The sequence below is a fragment of the Bos grunniens genome, chromosome 18 (genome assembly GCF_055505025.1).
Source record: "Bos grunniens cultivar Pamir isolate PY7600 chromosome 18, Bosgru_T2T1.0, whole genome shotgun sequence".
NCBI classification, from domain to species: domain Eukaryota; kingdom Metazoa; phylum Chordata; class Mammalia; order Artiodactyla; family Bovidae; genus Bos; species Bos grunniens.
Window position 1 is genome coordinate 56,954,525 of NC_141182.1, and position 14,423 is coordinate 56,968,947.

A 14,423-nucleotide genomic window follows, 5' to 3' on the forward strand; every position below is an offset into this window, starting at 1 on the left:
GCCCTTCTCTGGGGCCGTAGGGGTGAAAGGGCAAGGGTCTAAGAGCGCCTGGAGGCGCCAGCTCCCCGCTGACCTTCCCGATGGGGCCCGGAGTTTTCCATCTCCTCATTCAGCTGCCCACCCATGTTCCCTTTTCTCTCTCTCCTCCATGCTTCCATGACCAAAAAATTTTTTACTTTTTCCGTGTTTTTTTTTTTTTTTTAAAGTAATTACAGAGCAGGTAGTCGTTGACGCAAACCTCCCTTCAGTATCAAAAGAGTCTGTGGGGCAGGAGAGGGTTGGGGATAACGGTGGGGGGCGGGCTGACGCCGCCCCATCCCCGGCCCACTGAGGCCAGGGCCGGGAGTGGACTCCCCCGGGGCAGGGCCAGGGTGTCCGGAGGCTCTGACCGCGTGGCTGTCTCTTCAGTTTCCAGGGGGTTAGGGGTAGGACAGGGCAGGGCTGGGGGTGGGGGACAGGCGTCAAACTGCAAAAAATGAACCGTAAAAGGAGGGCTGTTGGGGGCGAGGAGAGGACGCCCTTCAAAAAAGCTCCTCTCTCCCCTGGAAGGCGGAGGGCCGGGAGCAGTTGGTCGGGAGAGCGAGGAGGAAAGGCGGAGGCTTCCGGCCACTCCCCTCCTGCGTCCCCTCCCATCGCCAGGGAGTGGGGCGAGGCTCGGAACCGCTGGGGGGCTCCATTTTCGGGGCCCCACCGTGTCCTCGCTTGGAGAGCCGCCCTGGGGTCCGGACGCGGGGGGGGGGGCCTTGAGCTGCCTGCCCCAACCTCCCCTGTGCGGGGCTGGGGCTGTGGGGAGGGTCCCGGTCCGGCCCCAGCCCCTCCCCCCTAGGAGGGGCCCACCCCCGCAACCCCCACAACCCCCCAACCCCGGCTTCAGATCTGCGTCTCTTGCACGTTCTCCTTGGAGCCGCTCTTGAAGAGCAGAGGTTCGTGGATGGAGTTGAGGCCGGGCGGGCCCTTGCCCCCGCAGCCCCCGCCGCTGGGGTTGCTGCTGTAGTGCGCCTTGAAGGCGGCCGCCACGTAGTGGTGGTGGTTGAGGTGGTCGCGCTCCAGCGCGGGCAGGGCCAGGTGGCTGTCCCCGCCCACGCCGCCCCCGCCCGCCACGGCGGCGGCGGCGGCCACGGACACGGCGGAGGCGGCGGGCAGCTCGTCCTCCACGTTGATGATCTCCACCGTGCGCGTGGGCCCGTGGTGCTTGTGCAGCTGGTGCTGCCTGCGCAGCTTGTAGAAGGCCACGAGCATCACGGCGGCCATGAACGTGATGGCCACGAAGCAGCCGATGATGATCTTGGTGGTCTTCATGACGTCATCCAGGTCCTTGAGGGCGTTCTCCGTCACGTCCGTGATGGGCACGGTGAACGCCTTCTCCGTGGGCCTCGAGGAGCGCGGGGCGGGCGCCGTGGTGGACGAGGAGGCCTGGCCTGCCCCCTCCCCGGGCCGGCCCCCGCCCCAGACGCCATCTGTCGTGGGCCCCGGCGGCTCCTTCTCGGTCCCGCGCGGCTGCAGAGCCTCCTCTCCAGGCTGCGTCTCCAGGGTCTCCACCGTCACGGTGGTGAAGTAGGTATAGCCGCCGCCTCCGCCTCCGGGGCCGCCCCCGGGGCCGCCCCCACCGCCGCCGCCCGCGCTGCCGGCACTTCCAGCCGCCACGGGGTCCACGGCCGAGACGTTGAGTGTGGCCGAGGCTGTGGTGTTGCCGGCCGAGTTCGTCACCATGCAGGTATACTGGCCCGTGTCCTGCACAGTGACGTTGGTGAAGTTGAGCGTGCCGTCGTGGAGGACGGAGATGCGCACGCGGTACGAGCCGTGGGTCATGAGGGTGCCGTTGGGCGTCAGCCAGTTGACGGAGGTCATGGACGTGCCCGTGCGGCACTTGAGCTCGGCGGCCATGCCCTCGGTGACGTTGAGGTCCGTGGGCGGCTCCACGATGACCGGCGCGTAGCAGGTGAAGTGCGACTGGTCCAGCTCACCGATGTAGCGCCCTTTGAGGCCGGCGGGCGCGTGGCAGCGCGCGCAGCACGTCGTGTTGCTGGGCACCGTCTCCTTGAGCCACCAGCTGAGCCACAGCACGTCGCAGTTGCAGTGCCAGGGGTTGTGGTTGAGGTGGACGCGCTCCAGGCGGTGCAGGGGCGTGAAGAGGTCGTGGGGCAGCGACATCAGGTTGTTGTGGGACAGGTTGAGCTCCTCCAGCGACTTGAGGTCGTCGAAGGCGTTGCGCTCGATGGTGGCCACCTGGGCGTGCATCAGCCACAGCTTGCGCAGGCTGGTCAGGCCCTGGAAGGAGCCCGGGCGGATGAGGTCCAGCCGGTTGCCAGACAGCTCCAGCTCCTCCAGGCGCACCAGGGCCGTCAGGTTGGGGATGTCCTTGAGGTTGCACATGCCCAGGTTGAGGTAGCGCAGGTTCACCAGGCCTTCGAAGGCCGCCTCCGAGATGTACTCCAGCCGCTTGAGCTCGCCCAGGTCGAGGCGGCGGAGCGAGGGCACGCGGTTGAAGGCGTACGACGGGATGCTCTCGATGGGGTTGTTCCGCAGCCAGAGCTCACGCAGCTTGGACAGGTACTCGAAGGCCTGCGTGGGCACCGTCGTCAGCCGGTTGTCGAACAGTTCCAGGGTGTTGAGGCTGGGCAGCCCGTTGAAGGCGCCCACCTCGATCTTGCGAACCAGGTTCTTGCTCAGCTGTAGGATCTCTAGGTGCCGAAGGTGCTTGAACGTGTCCGTCCGGATCACCTGAGGTGGGGGAGGGGAAACACCATCGGTGATACTGACACTAACCGGGTGGACCACAGAGGATTTTTTTTTTTTTTTTAATTTTATTGAAGTATGGTTGGTTTGGGCTTCCTTGGTGGCTCAGACAGTAAACAATCTGCCTGTAATGCTGGAGACCTGGGTTGGATCCCGGGGTTGGGAAGATCCCCTGGAGAAGGGCATGGCAACCCAGTCCAGTATTCTTGCCTGGAGAAGCCCATGGGCAGAGGAGCCTGGTGGGCTACATAGTCCAGGGGGTTGCTGAGAGTCAAACACCCTGAATGACTAACACTTTTCATGGTTGGTTTATTTCTGTTGTAAACCAAAGTGATTCAGTTATATATACATGAAAAATACATGTATATATTCATATATATGAAAATATATACACATATATATACAACACACATTCTTTTTCTATTCTTTTCCATGATGGTTTATCACAGGATATTGAATATAGTTCCCTGTGCTATACAGTAAAACATTGTTTATCCATTCTATATATAATCGTTTGCATCTTCTAATCCCAAACTCCCAATGCATCACCTCCCCCTTGGCAACCAGGAGTCTGTTCTCTATGTCTGGATCAAAGAGCTCTGAGTGCTGGCGCGGGCGACGACTCCCCATGTCTCCATCTTTTCTGTAAGACCATGAGGTCGCTGGGGAAAGTAGTTTGAGGCTTTCTTCTTATAAAGTGAAACAGAGAGTTAGTTACCTGGGACCCAGCCCCTCCAGTTCCCAAGTATTTCCCCATGAGAAAGGACAGCAGATGTCCATCCAAAAGCCTGTGATGGGTGCTCACAGCATCTGTGTTCATTACAGCCCAAGCTGGAAATGAACCAGGGCCCATCACCTGGTGATGGAGCCATGCTCTGTGTCTGCAGGATGGGACATGATGGCTCAGCAAGGAAAAATAACAAACTTTGGACACAACTTGGATGGATTTCATGGGCATCAGGTTGGGTGAAAGCAGCCAGACCCAAAGGAGCATGTGCCACAGAACCCTGTTCATTCCACGTGTGTGTGTAAGTTCCTGGGCAGGGCGAGGACAGTCTGCCAAGGGCCACGAGGGAACAGGATTCCTGGGCTGATAGAAATGTCCCTAGTTGGGGTGGGGGCTACAAAGGTGAATGAAACTGGCAAAAGTTCCCAAACTGTACCCATAACATAGTGAAGTCGCTCAGTCGTGTCCGACTCTCTGTGACCCCATGGACTGTAGCCTACCAGGCTCCTCTGTCCATGGAATTTTCCAGGCAAGAGTACTGAAGTGGGTTGCCATTTCCTTCTCCAGGGGATCTTCCCTACCCAGGGACTGAACCCAGGTCCCCAGCATTGCAGGCGGATTCTTTACCAGCTTAGCCACCAGGGAAGCCCACCCGTAACATGGGAGGCATTTTATCCCATATAAAGTATTTAATCAAAAAGATTAAATATAGGAAATTCCCTGGTGGTCCAGTGATTAGAACTCCAAGCTCTCACTGCCAAGGGCTCCAGTTTGGTCCCTGGTCAAGGAACTAAAATTTCACAAGCTTTGTGGCATGGCCTAAAAAGTAAAGGTTAAAAGAAGTTAGGGACTTCCCTAGTGGTCCAGTTGTTGACTCTGTGCTGCCAAGGCAGGGGGCATGGGTTCAGTCTCTGGTTGGGGGACTAAGATTCCACATGATGCATGGCATGGCCAAAAGATTAAAAAAAAAAAAAGTTATGCCAGCAGCTAACATGCATCAGATACTTCTTGGGTGCCAGAAGCTATTCTAAATGCTTTACAGCCAACAACTCAGTTAATCCAACAAATCGCCCTGAAATCCACAGAACAACTATGAAATCCATAGAGCTCCAAAAGCCAGGTTTCTCAATAACTTTGGCACCAAACCCCATTTGGTGGCAAAACCTGATCAGAACTCATGTGAAGCTGTTTAAAGCTTTTATTGATCCCCTTCTTGTGACTAGTCAAACATTCCACTCTAGAAACATTCCAGATTTAAGAAGTATGAGATCGTTGGCGGTGCTGTAAACCTATATGCTGTATATGAATACCTTTCTAATATCAGATGGCCAAACACATTCAGCCTCAAGGGTGTCACAGGAGGGGTTATGAATTATCTCCATCTAAGTGGGAAGATGAGGGTGAAAGAGGAGAGTGGGAAAGCTGGCTTAAAACCCAACATGCAAAAAACTAAGATCATGGCATCCAGTCCCATCACTTCATGGCAAATTGATGGGGAAAAAGTGGTAACAGTGACAAATTTTCTTTTCTTGGGCTCCAAAATCACTGTGGACAGTGACTGCAGCCATGAAATTAAAGGATGCTTGTTCCTTGGAAGAAAGCTATGACTAACCTAGACAGAGTATTCAAAAGCAGAGACATCACTTTGCCCACAAAGGTTCATGTAGTCAAAGCCATGGATTTTTTCCAGTAGTCATGTGCAGATGTGAGAGTTGGACCCTAAAGAAGGCTGAGCGCTGAAGAATTGATGCTTTCGAACTGTGGCGCTGGAGAAGACTCTTGAGAGTCCTTTGGACTGCAAGGAGATCAAACCAGTCAATCCTAAAGGAAATCAATCCTGAATATTCATTGGAAGGACTGATGCTGAAGCTAAAGCTCCAATACTTTGGCTACCTGACTCTTTGGAAAAGACCCCAATGCTGACAAAGATTGAAGGCAGGACAAGAAGGGGACGACAGAGGATGAGATGGTTGGGTGGCATCACCGACTCGATGGATGTGAGTTTGAGCAGGCTCCAGGAGCTGGTGATGGACAGGGAGGCCTGGTGTGCCACAGTGGGGTAGCAGAGTGTGGGAACGATTGAGCGACAAAACAAGGGCAAAGTGGGAGGAAGTGGAAGCACAGAGAGACGCAGCGACTGGCCCAGGGATGCACAGGAGGGGCTGGCAGATCTGGGATCTGACTGAGGTTGTCTGGCTCCAGAGTCCCAGCTCTTCACCCCTGCACTCGGCTGCCACCTGTTAGGGTGGAGGTTGATGGACCACAGAAAGGGCAGTGCAGGGCTGGGCTTGGGACGCACAATCTAATCTTACCAGATTCTCCTCATCAATCACCGTGCTGGTTACACCAAGGCATGGGAGACTGCGCAGCCATCAGACAGCTTTTCTGCAGCCTAGTTTTGCCATGGAGATGCTTGCATTTGAATACTAAGGGGATAATGGAGAACCCTAAATAGCAGACAGTGTGCTTATGTCTTCATAGAACTTAAAAAAAAGCAGCCAAGGGACCGGGTGTGTGCATATACACAGCAGGAAAAGGCTGCAAAGGACATGCCCTAGCCATTTCTTAGTGGTGAACTCCAGCAGCTGGGGATTATGGGCTTAAGTTATTTTTCTTAAGTTATGCTTTCTCTTTAATGAAGAAAAATTATTTTTAAGTAGAAAAACACTTTAAAAACTTAAAAAAAGAGACTCTAACCTGGGAGGCACCCCAGTATAAGGAACAATGTCATTCCTGGTGCAGGTATCATCATAAAACAAGAGCCACCATTCCTGCTGGCATGACCCAACAAAAACATGATGCCTGCTACATGTTTAATTGTCAGTTTCCTAGAGGCCACATTAAAAAAAAAACCCACAAACCCAAGACAGATGAAATCAATTTTAATGATTGATTAGCTTGATAGTTCCAAGATAGAAGGGGACAATGGAGGATGAGATGGTTGGATGGCATAACTGACTCAATGGACATGAGTTTGAGCAAGCTCCTGGAGATGGTGAAGGACAAGGAAGCCTGGCGTGCTGCAGTCCATGGGGTCGCAAAGAGTTGGACACGACTTAGCAACTGAAGTGGATTCCCTGGTAGCTCAGCTGGTAAGGAATCTGCTTGCAATGCAGGAGACCTGGGTTCGATCCCTGGGTTGGGAAGATCCCCTGGAGAAGGGAACGGCCACCCACTCCAGTATTGTGGCCTGGGGAATTCCATGGACTGTATAGTCCACAGGGTCTCAAAGAGTTGGACACGGCTGAGCAACTTTCGTACACTCACTGGTGACTGAACAGCAACGTTATGATTTCAACATGTAATCCAGGGGAGAACTTACACATGAGATGTTTTACAATCTTTTTTTAAAATTTATTGTTACTGAGCTGGGTCTTCATTGCTGCATGGGCTTTTTCTCTAGTTGCAGAAAGTGGGGGCTACTCTCTAGTTGCGATGCTCCAGCTTCTCATTGTGGTAGCGTCTCTCGGTGTTGAGCACAGGCTCTAGGTCACGGGCTCAATGGTTGTGGCCCATGGGCTTAGCTGTTCCGCCACATGTGGGATCTTCCAGGACCAGGGATCGAACTTGTGTCTCCGGCATTGGCAGGTGGGGTCTTTTACCACTGACCCACCAGGGAAGCCCCTATTTTACACTCTTTCCACACTAAGTCTTTGAGGTCTGATGTGTGTTTGACAGGTCACGCCCTTAGCAGCTGGTTCCTGCCTTTCCCCTCAATAATAGGATATCGTGAGCCTTCCCCACGTCATGAATATGCTTCTAAAACCTGACTTCTGTGCCCACCTAGAATCTCTTCCTGGGGCTACGCCTGCTTTCAGAGATAGAATTGACAAGGTCAGTTTTTTCTTTTCCTGCCTCGTCTGCTCCTGCCTCGTCTCATTTCCTGCAGTGAACAGGCTCACCTTTAGACCTGGACTCAGCTAGGGAGGGCTGGCCTGGGGACCCTGCAGCCCGCCAGGTCTGTGTCTGCAGTCGGGGCTGAGAAGAAGGGGGGCCCGAAAGCCTTGGCCTGGCAGCTCTCGGGGGCCCTGGAGCCCCAGCCCTGCTACTTGGGCCGCGGGAGCCTGGGTTTCCTTCCCTAAGCGATCCCAGAAAGAGCCCAGTGTGTTCTCTCACCCGCCCATCCTGCGAGCTTCCAAACAGCAGCATGACAAAAAGCTTTCCCGATCAAACTGGCTGGCCCTTTGCTTTGCTCAACGACTCTGAGTTTCCCAAATATAAAAGCCACAGAACCCTTCTCACAGGCTGTCTTTCCTCATCGCCCTGGGAAACGCTGGCAAAGCCCCAAGCAGGCCTTTTAGTCGCTGTTTCCATTAATAGCAACAATAATAATAACAGTAATATGCAGTCATTACTAATCACTAGGCAGAGAATGAGGTGGACTCGTCAAAGGTCAGACTTGAGGGCTTAGACTGAGAAACTGAGAACACGGGTTGCTGGCCCAGGTGCCGGCAAGATCCCCTGGGAGGCCTTCCCCGGTGGTCCAGGGGCGAAGACTCCACGCTCCCAGTGCCGGGGGCCGGGTTCCACCCCTGCTCGGGGAACTAGATCCCTCACGCCGTAACTAAGAGTTCGTGTGCCGAAGCTAAGACCAGGTGCAGCCAACCAAACCAACCAGTAAGTATATGAAAAGAATTTCTAGGAGCCGCCCCATCGCCCCCTCACCCTGTCTGAGTCACACAACGCCCTGTGGTCCTCCCTAGTTCCCAGCAAATCTGTCCACATGCCCCACCCTGTCCCCATTCCTTCCGGGGTCCCCGTCCTCAGCAGGGCCCCTCCAGCCCGCCTTCCCAGTCAAAAGCAGGAATGTAGCTTTGCACCCCGCATTGCCCACAGCCTCCCATGTTAGGGCTGGTCAACCAGCAAGCCAGCCAGTTCTGTCCCTTTTGAATGTCTCTTGCCTCCTCTGTTCCCATGGCCCAGCTTATGTCTCAACCTTCCCAGCCTCCAATCTCTTCCCCTTGAGTCCATCTGCAGGGCCTTGCGACACCTGGACCTGACCCAGCCTCTGCCTTCCTCTAGAGCCCTCCATGGCTCCCCAGTGCCCTCCGGGAGATTCAGCCTGCCTTGGAAGCCTGGCTTGGCCCCCTCACCTGCAGCCATCACTCCAGCTGCATTTCAGCCAGTATCAACTTCTAAAACTATCTCACAGGCACTCCACCTTTGCATACACTCTTACCCTGCTCAGAATGCCCTTCCCTTTTCATCCACCTAGAAAACTCCTGCCCACCCTCTTGTGCTACAGTCCATGGGGTCACAAAGAGTCATACACGACTGAGTGACTGAACTGAACTGACCCTCTTGTTCTTCTTGTTCAGTCACTCAGTCGTGTCTGACTCTTTGCGACCCCAATGGACTGCAGCATGCCAGGCCTCCCTGTTCCTCACCATCTCCCCGAGTTCACCCAAGTTCATGTCCATTGAATTGGTGATGCCATCCAACCACCTCATCCTCTGTCGTCCCCTTCTCCACTTGCCCTCAATCTTTCCCAGCATCAGGGTCTCTTCCAATGAGTTGGCTCTTCCCATCAGGTAGCCAAAGGACTGGAGCTTCAGTTTCAGCATCAGTCCTTCCAATGATTGGTTTCCTTTAGGATGGACTGGTTTGATCTCCTTGCAGTCCAAGGGACTCTCCAATGTCTTCTCCAGCACCACAGTTCAAAAGCATCAATTCTTCCACATTCATCAGCCCTCTTTCTGGTCCACCCTCTTGAACCCAGCCCAAATGTCTCTCATTCATTCATCCATCCTTTGCCTATTTATTGAGCCAGGATAGGGCAATTCTGAAGGAGCAAATGGAGGAGGACCATTCTCCATGGAAGGGCACCTTCAACACTAGGCCTGCAGAGCTGGCTGGAGGACATGAGGTGCTCGGTGAGATTCGCTCAGTACAAGGCTTGGCACGCGCAGGCAGCATCTGAGCTGCAGTGATGAGTGCCAGGCTCTGGGCTGGGCACCCCCAACCACCAGCCCGGCTTGTCCTGCCCAGCCCGGTGGGGCCGATGCTGTTAGCGCAGCAAGGTCGAGTGACTCAGCAGGGCTGCTCACCAGGCCTGGGGGAAGCCCACAGCTGGTAGGTGTGCCCAGGTTTCCCTGGTTCTCTGCACAAAGCAACTGAAACCACATCATGTCCAAAAGGTGCGTCCGGCTCCGCCCAGGGCTGCGGCTGCTCCGGGTCCACGTGCTTTGTCCCCTTCGTGCTGGGAAGGGGGTGTGTGACGGGAGCTGCAGGGGCACTCCCCAGGCGGGGCTGGGGGGGGTCTCCCCGCCAGTCCCTTTAATGATGCACTCAAGGGCAACCCGCTCCAGTACTCTTGGCTGGAAAATCCCATGGACGGAGGGGCCTGGTGGGCTGCAGTCCATGGAGTCGCTAAGAGTCGGGCACGACTGAGCGACTTCACTTTCACTTTTCACTTTCATGCATTGGAGAAGGAAATGGCAACCCACTCCAGTGTTCTTGCCTGGAGAATCCCAGGGACAGAGGAGCCTAGTGGGCTGCCGTCTATGGGGTCGCACAGAGTCGGACACGACTGAAGCGACTCAGCAGCAGCATCGGGAATAAGCAGGCTGCAGGCTGGGGGTGTGGCAGAGAAGGGAAGCCCGGGTTTACTGAGGAGGCACTGTAGGCTTGCTTTAAATAGTGAGTCCCTTTATTTGTAACGGGATTCCAGTCTTTTCTCCCTCCTCTTCTCTGCAGGGTGACTGGGGGCTGTGGGTGGGAGTCAGCGCTGGCTGGTTCGAATCTTGGCTTTGCTGCTGACCAGCGGTGCGTGCTATTGGAGAAGGAAATGGCAACCCACTCCAGTGTTCTTGCCTGGAGAATCCCAGGGACAGAGGAGCCTGTTGGGCTGCCGTTTATGGGGTCGCACAGAGTTGGACACAACTGACGAGACCTAGCAGCAGCAGCAGCGGTACGCGATTGCCCAGGTGTCCTAACGTCTCTGAGACCATTTTCCTTGCAGGTCCTGCAGCGTTGTGAGGCTCGGACAAGATAGGGAGTGCCCGGGACATGGCAAGCAGGCAGTAATACATATTTTTAAATTGTTGATGGGCTGATGATGACCGTTAACAACTGTCATACCTCCGGGCTTCCGGCTTCTTCCCTGTCCGTTTTCTCTACATCTGCTGCCAGAACTGTCTAAAGTGCAGTTCACATCCTGCCACATCCCTGCTCACAGCCCTCCCACGGCTCCCTGTGACCCTCAGCCTGCTATCAGAGGCTCTGGACCTGCCCCACTGGCCTCCCCCCTGCTCTGGCCACAGGGAGACATATGGGGTTCTATATGCTCACCATGCTTTGCCCGGCCTCTTTGCCTTCGCACAGGCTGTGCCCTCCACCTGGTATGCCTGCCACGGTTGCTCAGTCGCTTCAGTCATGTCCAACTCTTGGCGACCCCAAGGACTGCAGCCTGCCAGGCTCCTCTGTCCGTGGAATTCTCCAGGCAAGAATACTGCAGTGGGTTGCCGTGCCCTCTTCCAGGGCATCTTCCTGATCCAGGGATCGAACCTATCTATGTCTCTTATGTCTCCTGCACTGGCAGGCAGGTTCTTTACCATTAACGCCACCTGGGCTTCTAGTTCCCTGGGACATTCCAATCGCCTTCTGCCAGGAGTCTCTCTTTGGCTTGTGCTCACTGACTCATCACAGGCATTCTCTTAGCAGACCCTTATCATGCTGGTTCAGTGCATGTGTCTCCTTGTCTGGGCTGTGAGTCTTCATGAGTAGACTCCATCTGAATCATTTCTGCCTTCTCTGCACCCAGTTCAAGCCTTAGTCAAGGCTTAGAATGGACAAGGCTCATTTGGAGAGCATCCATGGTGTGAGTCAAAGCTATGGTTTTTCCAGTAGTCATGAATGGATGTGGGAGTTGGACCATAAAGAAGGCTGAGCGTCGAAGAATTGATGCCTTCAAATTGTGGTGCTGGAGAAGACTCTTGAGAGTCCCTTGGACAGCAAGGAGAGCAAACCAGTCAATCCTAAAGAAATCAACCCTGAATATTCATTGGAAGGACTGAAGCTAAAGCTGAAGCTGCAATACTTTGGCCACCTGATAGGAAGAGCCAACTCATTGGAAAAGGCCCTGATGCTGGGAAAGATTGAGTGCAGGAGAAGGGAACAACAGAGGATGAGATGGTTGGATGGCATCACCAATTCAATGGATATGAGTTTGAGCAAACTCCCAGAGATAGTGAAAGACAGGGAAGCCTGGCATGCTGCAGTCCATGGGGCACAGAGTCAGACACAGCTGAGCGACTGAACAACCACCTAAAGATCAAAGCCAGTCAACTCCTCTCCTCTTCTTCCAGAGAATACAAGGCTCACCCCATCTCTGACTCTAACAAAGGACCATCCAAAGCAGGTTCCTAACAAGTCAAACGGAGAAACTAGTATTTGTTGAGTGGCTTTAGAGGTAAAGTGTCTCCTGGAATGCGGGAGACCCAGGTTCGATCCCTGAGTCAGGAAGATCCCCTGGAGAAGGAAAATGGCAACCCACTCCAGTACTCTTGCCTGGAGAATCCCATGGAGGGAGGAGCCTGGTGGGATACAGTCCATGGGGTCGCAAAGAGTCGGACACAACTGAGCAACTTCACTTTCACTTTTGCATTTAGCAGACCCTGTGCTAAGCACTCAGGTTGTCATCTGCTTTGATCCTTGTGGAAATCTTGTCACGTGGAGATGACCAACCACATGCCCTTGCCTTCTCTCTGCACATTTGGCGGTTTACAGCTAAGGACATGGAGGTTCATCGAGGGTAAAGTCATTTGCCTTCAGTCTCACAGCTCCAGAGTAGCAGAACAAGGACTCAGTGTCTGCTTCTCCTGAATGGAAACACCGGGTCTCCGCCACACCCACACCTAAACCGAGAGGGCTGGGCTTCTGTGGGTTCCAACGCAATTCGCTGAGCTGCAGAGCCCATCCATTGTTCACGTTACCCACATGCTAACTTGCTCATTTGGAAGATACTCTTTGAGTGCCTGCTGTGTGTCAAGCACCGTGCAGGGCTCTGGGAATCCAGCAGGGAGAAGACACAGCCACAGCCGACTTCCCAGAGCCCGACCTTGAGAGGGGACCTGAGACACCCAACATACTAATTATGCAAATGATCATTTAAGTGGTGATGGTGTAAACAGATCTTGGGAGGCGCCCTGGCCGCAGGGGAGAGGCAGGCCTGCAGCCCCTTCACCCAGCACCATCTGAAACCCCTCCCCAAACCCTCTCTGATGCTAAGGGCCGGCTCACCCTTGTGTCCACTGACACACAGTGGGATGAACAAGGTGGGGACTGGCTTCTCGCAGCAGGCAAATCCCCCTGCTCTCCGAGCCTGACGTCTCTGGCTCGAGGGAACGCTGACATCCTGCCAAGCCCTCCCGCCCCCCGCCCCCCACCTCACAACCCATGATCCTGGCTCTGTGCTAACTGTCACGGATGCAAACATCGGTCAGGCCGGCCTGGGAACGTGGTCTCATCCCTGACCACCTCCCTCCCCGCCGGGGACTTTCCCCCCGGCTTCTTCCATCCTGTAACCTTGCCTATAAATTAGGGGACTTTCCACTTCAGTAGTGGTAGATAAATGCTATTAACGTTGGGGAGAAAAAAAAAAAACCACCATATTCTTTTGGGATTTTTAAGAAAATAAACTGTCAAGAAATCCCTTATTAAAAATTTAACTGTGGTTGGAGAATCATGAGACGAATTGTTCATCTGAACACTATGAAGATAAATCGCTTTTATAGGTTTTGAACGTAATGAACTGCAAACAAAAATTTAGTAAGCTTCCCGTTTTTTTTTTCTCGTTAATTATTTTAGGTTCACTTCCCCCCCCCCCCCGCCCCGGGCTGCGTTGGGTCTTACTTGAGGCCCTCGGGCTCAGTAGCTGGGGCACTTGAGCCTAGTTGTCCCATGGCATGGGGGATCTTAGTTTCCCAACCAGGGATCGAACTCGAACCCCTCTGTGTCGGAAGCGCAGAGTCTTAACCACTGGACTGCCCGGGAAGTCCACATTCACAGGGTTTTTTTTTTTTTTTTTTTTCCAATTGTTTCTTTTTTCCTGTATCCACTGCTTTTATGACAACCTCTCTGAGGTCAGGGACTCACGCTTCCCATTTTCAGTGTGGATTTGTCTGACTGCGAGGATGTGGCCAGAGCTGGGCAAGCGTGTGGGCCGCTGAGGGCTCTCATCTTGCTCACTGAGCGCCCCCAGGCCTAAGACTCAGCCTTCTGGGGCCCGAGTCCCCTCTGGAACATGGGGACACGGGCCCTGAGGACCGAGAACAGACACGTATCACAACAACACGGCCCAGCCCAGGGGCCACCCAGAACGCAACATCCTCTCCATCACCACTCCCTCACTGCCAGCGACAAATCCAACCAGTGTGTCCCTGCTAGGAGGTTCCAGGCCGTACCAGGCACTGCTCTAACGGGGGCTCCGAGAGGCTCCAGGGAGGCAGGGGCAGCTCTCCCCTGCCGTTCCCCAGGAACCATCATGGGAGAGGGCAGCTGAAACCAACCTCTCAACATGCTCCCTGGGCTGGCCCTCCACGGCTACATGGGGCAGCAGGGGGTGCTCAGGCCAGGGCGGGAGAGGAGACAGCCTGACGTCCACGTGTCGGCTCCCCGGACAGCCACTGTGCTCAGACAGACCCCGCCCAGCCATCTTACAGGCCGACCCTGCAGCCTGGTGGATAAAGCTCTGGGGTCGATCAGGGACCTCCTGTAGAACACAGGGAGCCAAGCCTGGAAGGGAGGCGGGGGGCTTGGGGGAGAATGGACACGTGTATGTATGGCTGAGCCCCTTCGCCGTTCACCTCTAACTACCACAACACTGTTCATCGGCTGTGTGCGTGCATACTAAGGCACCAGGCGCTCTTCCCTCATCAGACCTGCTGAGGCACTGAGTCCAGGGCCCCCAAGACCGCACGGCACACAGAGGCGCTCAGTACGTGCTGGTCCAAAGGTTAGA

The 14,423-nt window shown here is 54.6% G+C and overlaps 1 protein-coding gene across 2 annotated transcripts in view; it reads right to left on the bottom strand.

Moving 5' to 3' along the window:
- Window positions 1-158: 158 nt before the first annotated feature.
- The window catches only part of LRRC4B (leucine rich repeat containing 4B), a 43,053-nt gene continuing 28,788 nt past the window's right edge, over window positions 159-14,423 (bottom strand). For both annotated transcript variants that reach the window (XM_086353779.1, XM_086353778.1), the window contains exon 3: window positions 159-2,721. In XM_086353779.1, coding sequence (XP_086209905.1) covers window positions 871-2,721 — 1,851 coding nt within the window. In that variant the 3' untranslated portion in view covers window positions 159-870. The remainder of the gene's footprint in view (window positions 2,722-14,423) is intronic.